Source organism: Pieris rapae, chromosome 8 (genome assembly GCF_905147795.1).
Source record: "Pieris rapae chromosome 8, ilPieRapa1.1, whole genome shotgun sequence".
NCBI classification, from domain to species: Eukaryota; Metazoa; Arthropoda; class Insecta; order Lepidoptera; family Pieridae; genus Pieris; species Pieris rapae.
The window spans coordinates 2,317,256-2,331,738 of NC_059516.1; the positions used below are offsets into that span (position 1 = coordinate 2,317,256).

Below are 14,483 nucleotides of genomic sequence, written 5' to 3' on the forward strand. Positions count from 1 at the left end.
TGTAATTTTTTTTTGTAAATAATGGACTATATATAATTTTATTTATAGAGCTTGTGTAAGATAAATCGATCCAAGAGATTGTTACCCAAATAAGTTATATTTTTGATGTTATGTAGTTCCTTTAACTTAATCAGAACAGCAAATAAAATAACGAATTAAGAAAACCTTATTTTATTGTTGGTATAATTTAAATTAAACATGGAATTATAATCTACATACATACAAAACATATACCGCCTCATTCATTATAACTAAAATAGTTATGTTTTCTCTTTCTCACTATCTTAGTATGAAAGGGATAAACATATCTACCAATAATGAATAAGTGGTTTGACAGATTTGAACAACTTAAAGACGGACTGGTCTGGGGTGTGACGCGAACGTCGCGAATATCACCGGGTATCAATTAACAAATAACGGTTCAAACATATCCTTATTTCCTGAAAAAAATAAAATCTGGTTAACATATCGGTTTCTGAATCAACATTTTATATCGAAACTAGCAGACTCGGCCAAGCGTTGCTGTGGCTAAGGTTTTTGTTATATTACATAGTAGTAAATTAATCAAGGGAAACCGTAGGAGAACTTATGTGAAACGTTGATACTTTTAACACAGGGCCATCTGTTAGAATTGTATTAAATAATAAACAAATATTTGCAATTGCAACTATAATTAAAGATCTAAGCTATCCTATCTCTTAAGTTGGACTAAACTGCTCACGGTGTGCCAAATTAATTTAAAATCGGTTAAGTAGTTTAGGAGTCCAACGCGGACAAACATCGTGACAGGAGATTTATATATATTAAGATAACATAATTTAAAGTATGTTAAAGAAAGCATAAACTCACTTAGATTTCTTAGGGCTACGGCCTTCTTCTCTGCTGTCATCGCGTGAACGTTTGTGAGATTTGTGGTCACGGGAGTTGGAGTTCCTTTTGTGGTCACCGTTGGACTTGCTGTGCCTGTCACGGTCACTGTGGGAGGACTTGTGGCCGCGGGCCACGGAGTTGGAGGACTTGTGGTGCTTATCGCGATTCTTCGACGGACTGAAATAAAAAATTTATATTATTTTAAACTTAGTTTTAAATTTCAACCTGAGAGATCCTACAATGTAATAAAAAAACATTTAATTAAATAAATTCATCTCATTATTTTCACATTTTCATCAGGCTTCAATCAATCTTTTTAAATGCAAGAATAATAATAATAAAAAATTGTTTATTCATTTTAAGTAGGTACATTTTCATTCCCAGGTTTTCATTTGGAAACCCTTTTAAGTAAAAAATACCTGTGTCAGGGTTTCCAGCTCTTCTATAATACTTATTCTATACTACTTCTTTCTTAATTCCTTAAAATAATTACATTATTTAACCTTATTTTATTTATCTTTTTTCAACCCTTATCAACACGCCTGAGTGCATTAGTAAGTGTGTTGGTGCCAATGTATGAGTGAGTCAGTGATTGAATGAGTGAGTCATTGAGTGAATGAGTAGTGTGTATTTACATATTAGGTTTCAGAAGCAGTTTTACACTGCATAGGGCGTGTTCATAAGTCAGTCCAGTAGTCGTGTTTTTAGGTTGTAGACGGTGAGCGGGTAGATATTTTTAAGCAGTCTATTTAATTCAGAATGAACACTTATTATAAAAATAACAAAACTTATTAATAAAGTTATGTAACCTGACTTTTGGTAAGTTACAAAGGTATATGAATTTATTACATAAAATTTCTTTTATGTAATAAAAATCAGTATAGTGTGCTTTAAAAAAAAATGTATACTAAGAGGTTGGTAGTGTTTCTCACCTGCTGCTACTATGCTTCGAAGGACTCTTATGGCTGCTCTTATGACTGGAACTGGAGCTTTTGTGATTAGAGCTAGAACTCTTGTGTTTATCGTGTTTGCTCTTCTTCTCGTCATATCGCGAAGGTTGTCCCTGTCCGCCTTTCCGTTTCCGTTCGAATTCGTCTCCGCGATCGAATGTGCGTTCTTTCTTGTCCTCTTCTGCCGCTTCCCGCTCGAGATCCGACCAGTCCTTGCCGGATTCTTCATCTTCTTCTGAAATAGTAAAATAGAAATATTCTAGTATTGTCTTTTATTAACATAGCTTTTACACATTTAAAGAAAAAACTTTTTTTGACATTCAACACCTTTTGTCTTTACCGTGACCACGCACGCTGTAAAGCACGCGAAACGTCGGATAAATTTAAAATTATGTAAAATAATTATAAGTTTCTATAAAATAATCCGGTAAAAAAGTGTTATCTTTAAATAGAAATATTCATTCAACCAAAATCCAAAAAAAGATTATGTCAGACACAAAAGATTTTAGACTTTTGACGTTTACGTAAACGGTAAATTGAGGGTATTACAAATTCTACCTTCACTTTCTCCGGATTCATCAGAAGCATCCGAGGCTTCAGAGTCATACTCCGAGTCATCATCAGACTCCTCTTCGGACTCTGCATCCGTGGGCTCGTACGCATCATCTTCCTCTTCAGATTCTTCTTCCTGAAGTCATTAAAAATTTTCAAAAAATCTGCACATTCAAAATGATTAATAATTATCAAAAGACCATTCAATTTACCTACCTGGTGTTCATTTTCGGCGTCCGACTCAGGGTCGAGGAAGGACCAGCCCCCATTATCGAAGAAGCCCTCGATGTCGTCTGTGATCGTTTTCATCACTTTAGTCCAGTTGAGAGACTGGATACCCTCCGAGTAACGGATATCACAGGAACTGGAAATTATTTACATTTTATTAATTTATATATGGGCGCTATTTTCTTCATATACAGTGTCTTCAAAACCGTTTACGACGACATCGTTTAGAACAACATACCGGGTATATAGACCAAAATCAAAGGTCCTGACTGAATTCTATTCTATCTATCTTAATTACACCGTCATTGGCTGTTATGTAAAGTTTACATTTGACTAAATAGAATTTAGATTTCTTCACGTCAATATGTATATATGTATTTGTTAGAATTATTGATGAAAAGGGATTGTAAAAACAGATTTTATCATTTTGCAAACAAAATAAAACAATACAAGAAAAATATGGTGAATGAAATTGTCTAACTTCAGAATGTAAAAGTAAATTAAAAATATTCACTTTAGCCACTCCTTAACATGATCCAGCATGTTCATAGGCACTGCGTTCACCATAGCCACTTTCTTAGCATAATCCTTAAACACGAAGACCATATCAAAATTCTTCAAATGAAATTGCACTCGCTCAAAGTGAACTAATTCCACATCTTCCAAGGCGATGACGAATGGAGGCCACTCGGTTAGATTTACTAGGGCACCCGATGTGGGCTGAAGGAGTACTGTACTGCGGAATGGGGCTCCGGGGAATCCAAGTTCTCTGTAAGAAGAGATATAAATTAAATGCAAGTGCAGGATAAAATATTTTTCGTTTAACACATCAGAGTCACGTGACAAACATGTCAGCGGTTACGTGCACACCAAATTTGCGTGTACGCTTAACTTAAAGACATACATTTAAGAAATTCGTAGAAAATTTATAAAAACGCTAATATCGAACGAAAATGGACTGGAAACCGTTTCATAAAAACAAATTGGAATAGCTCATTTAAACATTTAGTTTTAATTATCAAAGAAATTTTTTAAGTTGGACATATTTGTTTGTACTCAAAATCAGATTCTACAGGAACTTGAAGCATTTAAAATGTTTCTTATTGATTACCAAATTTACATTAATACACAATATTCTACCTAAAAGGCGTATCAAACTCGACTTCCTGCTTGGTCATATTTTCAACTCGTTCACAAAAACTCTTAAAAGCAACTTTCAGCTTATGCCGGAGTTCTCTCTCGCTCTGCTCCGCTGCTAAATCATCTCTATCGTGCATGTGCTGGTGTTTACCAAGATCTGTGGTGATTTCTCCCACTTCCGTGTAAAACTGGACGTCTACATGTTTCTTTTTACCTGGAATCACAAAATATAATTATATATAGAGCGTACTAATTTTTAAAAGGCGGGTAACACACTCGCGAACCCTCTGGCAGTGAGTGTCCATGGGCGGCGGTATCACTTAACATCAGGTGAGCTTCCAGCCCGTTTGCCCGCTGTTCTATATAAACAAACTCAAAACTCAATGACAAAATAATTTTCAACAGTAGAACAGGCAAGAAAAACTGGCAAGAAACACTCGGCAACTCTTTTTAATTGCTAAGTTTTCAGTCATACAAATTGTTTGAATTGGAGCAAATCAATCCCAATTATTAATATATTTATCAGTTACTGTCATAATAAAACATATACTTTGGTATTTTATTGTTTGTTCAATTATAATTAGAGAAATTTTTCTCGAACACCTGGTTTAATTTAGTAAAAAATATATTTAAAATAGTTTTTATGCTAAATTATAAAATAAATTAACAGAATACATAAACAATTTCTTGTAAGTGCCAACTGTCAGCTGTCTATTGTTAATATCTGTCAAAATTTGAGTTGAAGGCTGTGCTGAGACACAATAACATTAAAAATCAAAGTCAATAATAATAATTTTACTCACCAAACATAATAGCATGTTTCAAATGAAAATGTAGCAATATAATCATTTCACCATCACACGGCTGGAAGAATGCATTCTTAATATTATTGTACAAAATATCTACTTTATCTCCTCTCACTGAAGTAAATCTAAAACCATTGGAATGAGCTTCAAGGGACCCACTCATTCGTTTTGTGACAATGTTGGGTCGGATATACAGATCTTTCAATTTGGGATTTCCTTTACTCTGTGATAGAACCAATGTGTCTTGTTTAACTAAATCTTCTTTCTCTCTCTCTTCTGCTTCTCTTGTTTTGAACTTCTTCTGAACTTCTTTAATGAGTCTGAAGCCGGTGTTGAGGTTTGCTGAGGGAGGGGATATTTCACCTGGCTCCTTTGTGTTTGTACTTCGATATGTTCTGGAATTACATTATAAACATTTTACTATTGATAACAAATTTTATAAAAATATTCAAAATATTCCTGAAGAAGAGATATATCCTTATTTATAAAAAATTATGGGAATTTCGAGTTTTCACAATGCTTATACTTACACTTCCTTAACAAATGTGGCGTCTGGTTGTGCATAATTTCCCCCCTCGTTTCTCCCCATTGTGGCTCCCGGGTGGAAGAAGTTAATTCTCAAGTATGTATAGTCTCCTTCTACCGACTGCGATATATTCTTTATCGTTGATATATGGAATGGTACTGGGACACCGAATATCGGCAATATAACCGTTTCATATTTACGATCTAAAAAAAATTATTATTTATACTATATTAATTATGTTAAGTACTTAAATTATAAATTCTACATAACACTTACAATTTAATAATTTACTTTAAGACAAACCACAGTGGTTTTCTAATGTAATATTATGTGATATACTATATTATTTTGTAAAATAAAGAGTAAAAAAATATATAATACTGTTGCACAAGAAAAAATACTTTCGGTTCAATAATTAATATATATAAAAAATAATAAAAATATAATAAAAGAAAGTGTTGGGTGAAATAGATGCGTTTTCTAGATAGCTTATATGGCGATTTGCGATATTTAAATGCTTGAAAAAAATGAAACATGGAGAAATCTAGATTTGTATTGGACCTTTATGAGGGAAGCTGGTTGACAGCGAGCAGATATAAGAACATACACATATAGCTTTTCTTGACAGTATATTTTAACTTACCAACATACAACTTCAATTCTTTCACTTCATTTTCTCTTGGCATTTGGCTGATGCTCTTATATGAGACTGTGCTCTTTCTAATTTTCTCTCCTTCTTTCCCACTCGACTGTTTTGCCAATCTCTCTTTGGCCTTCTCATTGAGAGCTATCGCAAGCTCTCGCTGATGTTCTTTTCTCTTTTCTTCTGAGGAATGTTCCGTTCGGAGTTTGGACTCGATAACAGCTGTTCTTTTGCCGCGCCCTAAAATTATTAATTATGAAATTTCCATTTGTAGGTCCGCATATCAAGCAAATATGGTGATTTTATGTTGGCTAACTCAACTACATATGTTGAAACTAGAATAGTATAATATGTTGTTAAAAAAAAATGTAATATAAGGGTAAAATTGTAATTAGTTTTTACAAATTATTATCCAATTTGCGTTGTATTTTAATGGCTCATATTTAATGTAATAAATTTTCTAATTTGATAATGATAATTTAGAGAATCAATGAATAACAATTAAACTTAGCATAAACAAAATAACATGCAGCGGTTATAACATTAAACTCACCTCCATTTTCTATCCATCCACATTAGCATGTAAAAAATTGTATCAATTATAGCACATCCATTTTTACAGCACCAAAAAAAAAACAAAAGATACAAACATCCTTGAGTAAAAATAGTGGATTAATTTTGAGTCCCCTATATGAGTATAAATGTTAAGGGTTTAGAGATTTCCTCTAGACTATTTACATAGTTATTAAAATTGTGTGGAAATCATATACAGACGACTCACGTTAATTCGAACCTCTATAACATATCTTAATATTCCGAACTAAATTTATTACTCAAGATGTCATATGGAACATGGTGTAATGGTTGCAGCTCCTTACAAACGATGTGTAAAAAAAAACTTGGCGATTAAAAAGAGTGAGAAAAGAGTTCTACGCCCTTGATTTGAGAACTCGCAGTAAATGTAAAATTAGAAGTATTCAATGTATTTCTTTTTTGACATTCATAAGTGATCTATTCATAAATGATTTGAATTTAAATCAAGGTATTTTTATACACTTGTTAATTCGAACGAAAAAATCATTGGTACGTATATAATTAAAACGACGCGTCGACCTATCGGCATCCAATTGTCGAAAATTCAAAAGGTGCAGAGAGAAAGATGATGGTGGAAAAAATGTCACATTAAAATACAAAGTCTGCGACAAGTTCAAAATCATATCAACGTAGGTACACAATACTTTGTGTTATGATTGAGATAAGAATGATAAATAGCCTTTGGCAGAGTCAGTTAATGAAGCAAGATCCTAGTTTGAAACCTGGTGCTTCTGTCTACTTATACTACTAAGTATTTCAGACACTTTTTAGCAGAGCAGCAGATGTGCTTTGAAGCAAACCAGTATAACAGAGTTCTTTCAAAAGATTAAATTATTCACATTATGAATACATGTATATACACGAAGCTATATATAATTCTGGCATAGCAGTTAAAAAATAATAATTGGTCAACACTTAATAATTCAAAGTTTTATTTATTTTCTCTCACCATTTCGAACCATACTGGGTGAATTAACGAGATTCGACTGTATATCACTTCTAAGATATTTAAGACATACGGTACACCAAGTTCTATATTGTTAAATGACCATATAAATATAAACTTTTAATAGAAACCAAAATTTGATTAGTAATTTAAAATTCCTTTTTAACACCCACATCACATTAATGTTCTGAGATAACTTCAGAAGAATCATTGTATAAAACATCACAAAATTTAAAAACAATTCTAGAGTATATAAAAAATCAATCCTTAACCTCAATATTAATTAAAATTGGTAATAAGTCTCACCAAGAATTTCAGTTTTATTCTCCTTCTCTTCTTCCTCTTCCTCATCATCATCTTTCAAAAAGATACCAATATTCTTGATTTTCTTTTTAGATTGTGTGAGAAGAGATGCAGGTTGCTCTTCATTCACTAATACCGTGTCTCCAATAAAAAGAGCATATGTCTGAAATTGTTATGTTAAATATTATTTACCTGCATTTTCAACTCAAATATTGCAGATTGTTGACTGTGATTTTTTTCATTTGGAACAAATTTCTTTTGCATATATTTCTATACATATTTTATTATTATATTTGTTATTAAAAAATAACACTTGTGGAGGTGGAAATCTTACCTTTCCTTCTTTATCTGATGCCGATTTATTGCTGAGATTTGCTAAGCCTATATTGATGTTGAACACCATTCCCTTTTTTGCTACAATGGATGTTTTTGGACCAATCACAATTGAGCTCTCGCGAAATTCTATACCCATTGCAAATCTGAAAACACATATTAAGGTACTCATTCATATAAGTACACTTTGCAATAATAATACTGAAATTTAAAAAAATTATTTAGAATAATAGAACGGGGGAATCACTCTATCATTTAAATTCTAGTTACTCACCCAAAAGTTTTAGTAAGGTTATCAACTAGATCTGGCTTTTCTTTCTTAGCTAAAGCCAGTCCAGCTTCATAAACGGAGGATAATTTTGCACCAGCTACCAAATGTTTCATAACTTCCTCTTCCAAATTGACAAGGAAATTGTAATTGCTTTGAATGTCATCTGTTGGATTGACCAGTAATGTGCGGACTATATTTGAGCAGTATGACTTATATCGGGCACCCAGTGAGCAGACAACTGCTCCAAAATGCAAATGATTTTTGTCAGATATTGCACTGAATTTCAAACTGTAGTTGCCACCGGATTGAATAATTGGAGGATAACACATATCAACTTGACTTGTATCAACTCCTGTTACATATTTCTTATCTGATATTGCTGCTTCTACGCCTTCAGCTAATTTTGAATGTTTAACTTTCTGAAAGACAAAAGAATTATAAAATTTGAGTGCTCTGGTGAACTGAATAATTTTGTCTGTTTCTTGTAAGGTTTTTGTTCATTCTTCTATTCTATATAATAAGCGTAGAGAAAACAAAAGAGACATTGTATCATGTAATTTTTTATTGTCACAAGTGTCAAATAAATTAGAAATAGAAAATTTACCTTATCAGAATCTATAATCTCCATTATTTGATCCTTTAAATATTTAGTAAATACATCAACAGTCACCATACATGCTTTCTTAATTGTGATAATTTCTGGGTCTTCTTTTGATGCCATTAATAAAGCAATTGATGAACTTATGTCAACATTTTCAAACTTTTCTCCCTTAAGAACATTCTTCCAACTCTCACAAAATTCACCAGGATAGTTATCTTTTGCAAATACACCAAGTGTTTTTCCTGATTTTGATTTTTTAATCTCTTGAATTAATTTACTAAAATTTTCTTTATCTTTATCATTCTGAAAATAAAAAATATATTATACACTTCATAAGATTCAAAATTATAGGCTTAACAAATCCAGGTCACATACACATTAGCAAAATATTTACTATTAAAATATGTCTATGAAAACTGTTAGCTCATTGTTGAAAAAAAGGAAAAATCAAAATCTTACCAAAACAGTATTCAAAACTGTTGAAGTAAACTTACTCTGTCTCTAATTAATAATTTTACTGGAGGTAGCTCTGTTTCTTCTTTTCCGTTTTCTATTTGTCGTAAAAACTCAATTTTCTTTTTACTTGCAAGAAAACACATGCTCTGTTCAGTAAGTACAGTTATTGTATCTGGGAGCTCATATCCAAACAGCCATGTCTATTGAAAAGAAAGAAATTGTAAGTTATCATAGAACTATAATGATAATATTTGAGCCGATGAAACATTTATATTCCAATAGGTACCTGTAAAGCTGTCGACTTGCTGTATAGTGTATCTTCATCAACTCCAACACAGGATACCAAACAATCCACTTTGGCCAGTACATCCTCACTTTTTGTATCAACAGCTGCAGCCTGAAATAAATAAAAATATAAGCCAATGCAACACACAACAGCGTTATTGTGGTTATTGATACACACCTTCCATGCTGTGTACAGCCGTTTCATACGCCGATAGAACGTTTCCTTATCAAGAGATATATTGGACATGATGAAAAATAAAATAAAACATCAATAATATATGAAGAACTCAATATATGCGTTTGAAATTACGATCAACTACTAAATCATTCACGACATTGGGCAAAGCTTTACAGTTTCTCGAGTTTGATTTTTGACAGCAAACAAGAATGGCGGCAGGCGAACCGCAACTCGCAAGTGTACAGATTATGCGAGCGTCACTTCTCGGAATTAAATTCTCTATTCAATCTTTAATAAAAACCATATTTCAAACCGATATACGTTTTTTCTTATGTTTTGCTAACTATTCTCAAACAATAGAAGCTAATAAAATCAAATGATTGAATATTGGATTTTGAATACAAAAAGTGCAAAGGAAATTAACGGTCTAAGGTAGATTTTAGTTAATTAAATTAAATATATAATATATCAGACACAATGTATACTTATTACCATGTAAATTACTAATATAGGTCTACCTGAATCTCATGGTATAAAATAAAAATAAAATTTATGAGATTTTCATATGGCAATGAAAAATGTAATACAATACATCAAAGTTCTGAAAACTGGTGCTGAGTTTTCGTGATTTTCTTCTTGAAAATGTCAAAGAAAAAAGCGTGAATCGAACTCAACACAACAAGTTGACCGGTAAGTTTGACTGAGTGGTTTTGATACTTTTAGTTTTTTAGTTTTTTCGGTACTTAATTGTAACTTCTTAAAGGGGTGTCCATGATTATATGAGGTTAATCATAGCTGAAGGCATATCAAATGAAAATGTCTTTTCCACGTCTGGTAACAGGAGTAGAGGAGTTAAGAATAAAATCAACTTGGATATTTTCGAATTACAGTTGATTGAGAATAAAAAAAGGAATACTTTAGTATAGTTCGGGGGTTGGCTTTTATAGGCAATGACAAAGGCAAACACAATTTCATGATACTTAATATGTATATGGGGGGATCTTGATTGGTACACCTCCAAGTGATATTCGCTGCCAGAGTTGCGTTTTAGAGTATTTAGATTTTTAAAATTTTGAATAAGTATTGAAATATGTTCCATAAAAAACCGTACATTTTCTACGGGTTCGTACGGTATGTTTACAAATTTCAATGCATTACACAATTTTTTAAATAATTTTTGAAGTGAAACTTCTTTATCGGCGTTGGAAAAATTACCGTCACATTTTCCGGTTACGCGTCACATTTTTTCGTTACTTACTAAAATTTTCGCGTAGAATCATTAATTGGCGGATTTAGCAGCAGGCTGAAAAGGCTGTTTATTTTTTTCCCTCATCAAAAAGATTTCTGCATGACGGTTTTCTGTTTTATAGGTAGAAGTCTGAAACAATTTTGCCCAATCCCCCAACCAGTAATCAAGCTCTGCGCCCTCAGCTCACACTTTATATGAGTGACAAGAGTAAATTTGCAGAAAACATATTTCCATCTTGTCCCTATCAACCAATACTACTTTAGGCTTGGCTAGGCTGCAAACTGGATGGTTTGTGTATAATTTTGTGCTCATAAATTTACGCGCAATTATGTGCAACAAAATTGTTGGATTCTAAAACAATCTAGGACATGACAGGTGCAGAGTCTAGGGCGGCATTAACTTCACAGCCTATATCTTAAAATTGTGATGATGGATGATGTTTAGCGCAAATTTTTACTACTTGAAGTAGTAGAACTAAACATGTCTGCGCCCTTAATAGTAGCCCGAAATAGTCGAAGCATTAGTATCGCACGGTGATAAAGTTTTAATAATTACACCTTATCATAGCACATTGAGTACCATAGAAATGATTTGGGGTATAATGAAGAAAAGGTTGCTGATAAAAATGTAATTAGACCTGCAAGTGACAAAAAATTATTAAAAGAAGAAGCATGATCACAGATTGGTACAGAGGATTGGCGAAAATGTGGTAGGTAAAGAAAATTAAAAAAACTGAAAGAAAATTAAATAATTGAAAAGTCGGAAGAGCGATTTACAATTGTACGATACGATTGTACCTATAATAATAACCTCTTTATCTTCACCTGATGAAAAACAAGAAATGCAAGTGGAGTTATTAAAAAAAATTTTTGTTCTTAATAAGGTTATTTAAGTTTAAGTTATTTGTTTGATTGAAATGATATACACATAATAAATTAGTACGTAAAATATTATTTACGCTTGATTTATTTTTCTTGATATATTTTCATATCTTTGAACCCCGATAACTAATTTACTCTGTTCATTAATACTAAAGCCAATTAAATAAAAATTAAACAGTATCAATATCATTTAATCCAATTTCCCCAGTATTGTAGAACTAAAGTAGGATAGTGGTATATTGGAGAAATTCAGGAGAAAAAAAGGATCATTAGCAATAAATATTACTATAAATGTATAATGCAAACGATATTTTAAAAGTTCACAGACAAGAGCGTAGGTTATGAGTTATCCTTAAATTATCTTATCACACCCACCTCTACTTAATTCTCATACTCTGTGGAGTTACGGTTAACATGAAACTTTTCCGAGTTAGATTTTAATTTCAATTTTCAAACAGTTTTAATTTTTCAGAGCAATGCATTAGATTCTGAAAGTTTATTTGTAAATGTTTCTAATTCTGATTTTGCAATTATATTTGGAAATAATACTAAATTTTCCTATTAAATGGAAAAATTAAATTTAACTATTCACCCAGCTTTATCTTCGGTACTGCTTAAAAAATTAACCAAAAACTGTATAAACACAATCGCAGATTTTCTTAGAGAAGATGTTGAAAACATTTCAAAAATTACAAAATTAGATGTAGCTTGTATATTTGATATAAGAGATATTATTTTTAAAAACTATTCTGCCCCATCAGTCTCTGGGACTACTTTACATGCCAAATATTTAACTCAAAACAGGTATCTGGAAACTGGTATTAAAAGGTAACTTATAAAAGTTTCCAAAAGTAAAAAATTATAAAACACTAAGTTATCTCAAATTGTTTCTAGGATAGTAATTAAACATTTTTTTTTCTAGATTAGATACAATTTTGAATGGGGGTATTCCAATTGGATTTCTAACTGAAGTGTGTGGCTTAGCCGGTTCCGGTAAATCTCAGTTTTGTATGCAACTAGCAATTAACAGTGCAAAGCTGTCTCATTCTGTAATTTACATTGATACAAAAGGAGATTTTTCTGCAGTTAGAATACAAAAAATTTTAGAAGCTCATGGGCTATCACACAAGGTACTTATCAAAACTATGTAAATAAAACATTGGCCTTGACATTGGCCATATAATTATTAAAAATATTGAAAAACTGTTAATTATTTTTCAATGGAGCTCTTATAACTTTGAGAAATTTTGTTTTAGGAAATGGCAACTATCATGCTGAATATCAATGTAGTGCAAATTTTTTCAATGACTGATCTAATAAGTTTATTAGAATGTATAAAAACTAAAAAAATAGTTTTTGATAGATTATCTCTTGTAATAATAGATTCACTACCGTGTTTAATGTTCCAGCATTTTGGTGACAGTAATAAAATTGGTAAGAAGCTACGTATCATCAATATGATAGGACTTGAAATTTGAATTTTATTGACTTATAATTCAAACATGGTATGTTATAAAATTATTTATGCCTTATAATAATCCTTAAGATGAGCAAATTTAATTAAACAACAAACTCTTGAAATCAGTACTTATTATTATAACATGTATTATTCTCATTCTAAATATTTTCTTTCAGGTTTGAAGTTTCTTAACATGTTTGTAAACCTTGCTCGATGTATTAGTAATGAATTTAGAACATGTTTTATATGTGTTAATATTGAAACCAGGTGGGTTGATCAAGAACAAGTACTAGATTTAGATGGTATGTATAAAAAAAGGGTTTTTGCTCATATTGCTTATTGGTACTTAGTTTATATTGTATTAAAGCTAAAAAAAATATTTATTTTTATTTTAGATGAGGATGATACTTTAGGAGAACCTGCTTATTTCGAAATAAAAAATAGGTGTTTGGGAAAGTACTGGCGACATATTCCTGTGCAGGTGTTATCACTTCAAAAAGCATTTCAATCAAATACAAAAAGTTGCATAGATATAAATGTAATAGCTGAAAATTATAATAATCCATGTTCTAAACTTCAGTGTCAAATATCAATAAATTGTGCGGGAGTATTTTAAATAATTTGTACAATACGTAATCATGTTTGAATTGCCCTGTCTGTAGATTTTAAAATCTCTGTAATTTCAATGTGTACATATTTTCATTGAATGATAATTACTCATTGAATTGGTCTAATGAAAAAAAGTTGCAATAAGGATTTTTTTTTTTTTTTTTTTTTTAATGGAGCTGCGAACCCACCCCTGACTTTTGCTTATCAGGGTCCTTTTTTGCTGTATTTATTTTGTTCATTCAATTTTTATTTTTATTTTAATATTGTTATGTTATATTATATTGTGTTTCTTACAGCAGCTTTATGCATTCACATTTACTTAACATTTTACATTTCCTAGTATAGTGTAGTAGTTTTCTTTATTTAAATTGTATATTTATTTTCTTTGTTTATTTACATTCACTTTACATACTTTCATAAAAATTTAGCATTTTGGTCATTTTGAATTAATTACAGGGCGTAGCAATATTCCGGGCGCCGTTGAATATTCGCGTCCTCCGCAGAATCCGCTCGCAAAATTTTTCCAGGGCCGTCCTGTGCCCCGCAAGGATGTCGGGCAGCACATTGCGTGTCATCCGCATCCCCACGGTCTGCTCCAGATCG

General features: G+C 31.6%; 2 protein-coding genes across 5 annotated transcripts; one reads left to right on the top strand and one right to left on the bottom strand.

Moving 5' to 3' along the window:
• Positions 1–163: 163 nt before the first annotated feature.
• Positions 164–9,900, bottom strand: LOC110995664 (FACT complex subunit spt16). Of its 2 annotated transcripts, XM_022262929.2 has the most exons (18): positions 9,683–9,900; positions 9,506–9,616; positions 9,258–9,419; positions 8,767–9,066; positions 8,166–8,581; positions 7,893–8,037; positions 7,562–7,721; positions 6,269–6,277; positions 5,716–5,955; positions 5,077–5,275; positions 4,544–4,941; positions 3,741–3,954; positions 3,115–3,369; positions 2,589–2,736; positions 2,379–2,508; positions 1,803–2,055; positions 850–1,047; positions 164–440 (listed from the first exon to the last, which is right to left on the bottom strand). In XM_022262929.2, the coding sequence occupies exons 1-18, from the start codon at positions 9,749–9,751 to the stop codon at positions 434–436; spliced, it is 3,414 nt and encodes a 1,137-aa protein (XP_022118621.2). In that variant the 5' UTR covers positions 9,752–9,900; the 3' UTR covers positions 164–433. The 2 variants fall into 2 exon arrangements, with proteins under 2 accessions (XP_022118621.2, XP_022118622.2); XM_022262930.2 differs by lacking the exon at positions 6,269–6,277.
• A 2,324-nt stretch (positions 9,901–12,224) lies between these two features.
• Positions 12,225–14,023, top strand: LOC110995654 (DNA repair protein RAD51 homolog 4). Of its 3 annotated transcripts, none has more exons than XM_045629072.1 (5): positions 12,227–12,640; positions 12,735–12,942; positions 13,222–13,246; positions 13,448–13,573; positions 13,667–14,023. In XM_045629072.1, exons 1-5 carry the CDS (start codon positions 12,378–12,380, stop codon positions 13,885–13,887), a joined length of 843 nt encoding a protein of 280 aa, XP_045485028.1. In that variant the 5' UTR covers positions 12,227–12,377; the 3' UTR covers positions 13,888–14,023. The 3 variants fall into 3 exon arrangements, with proteins under 3 accessions (XP_045485029.1, XP_045485028.1, XP_022118608.1); XM_022262916.2 differs by having other exon boundaries at positions 12,231–12,640; positions 13,069–13,246; XM_045629073.1 differs by lacking the exon at positions 13,667–14,023 and having other exon boundaries at positions 12,225–12,640; positions 13,069–13,317; positions 13,448–13,561.
• Positions 14,024–14,483: the final 460 nt, after the last annotated feature.

Coding starts and splice junctions, on each gene's coding strand:
- LOC110995664 (XM_022262929.2), bottom strand. CDS start 9,751: ATGTCCAATATATCTCTTGATAAGGAAACGTTCTATCGGCGTATGAAA. Junction 8,582..8,766: donor AGATTATAGATTCTGATAAG/GTAAATTTTCTA, acceptor TTTGTCTTTCAG/AAAGTTAAACATTCAAAATT. Junction 2,509..2,588: donor ACGCCGAAAATGAACACCAG/GTAGGTAAATTG, acceptor TAATGACTTCAG/GAAGAAGAATCTGAAGAGGA.
- LOC110995654 (XM_022262916.2), top strand. CDS start 12,378: ATGGAAAAATTAAATTTAACTATTCACCCAGCTTTATCTTCGGTACTG. Junction 12,943..13,068: donor CTCATGGGCTATCACACAAG/GTACTTATCAAA, acceptor ATTTTGTTTTAG/GAAATGGCAACTATCATGCT. Junction 13,574..13,666: donor ACAAGTACTAGATTTAGATG/GTATGTATAAAA, acceptor TTTTTATTTTAG/ATGAGGATGATACTTTAGGA.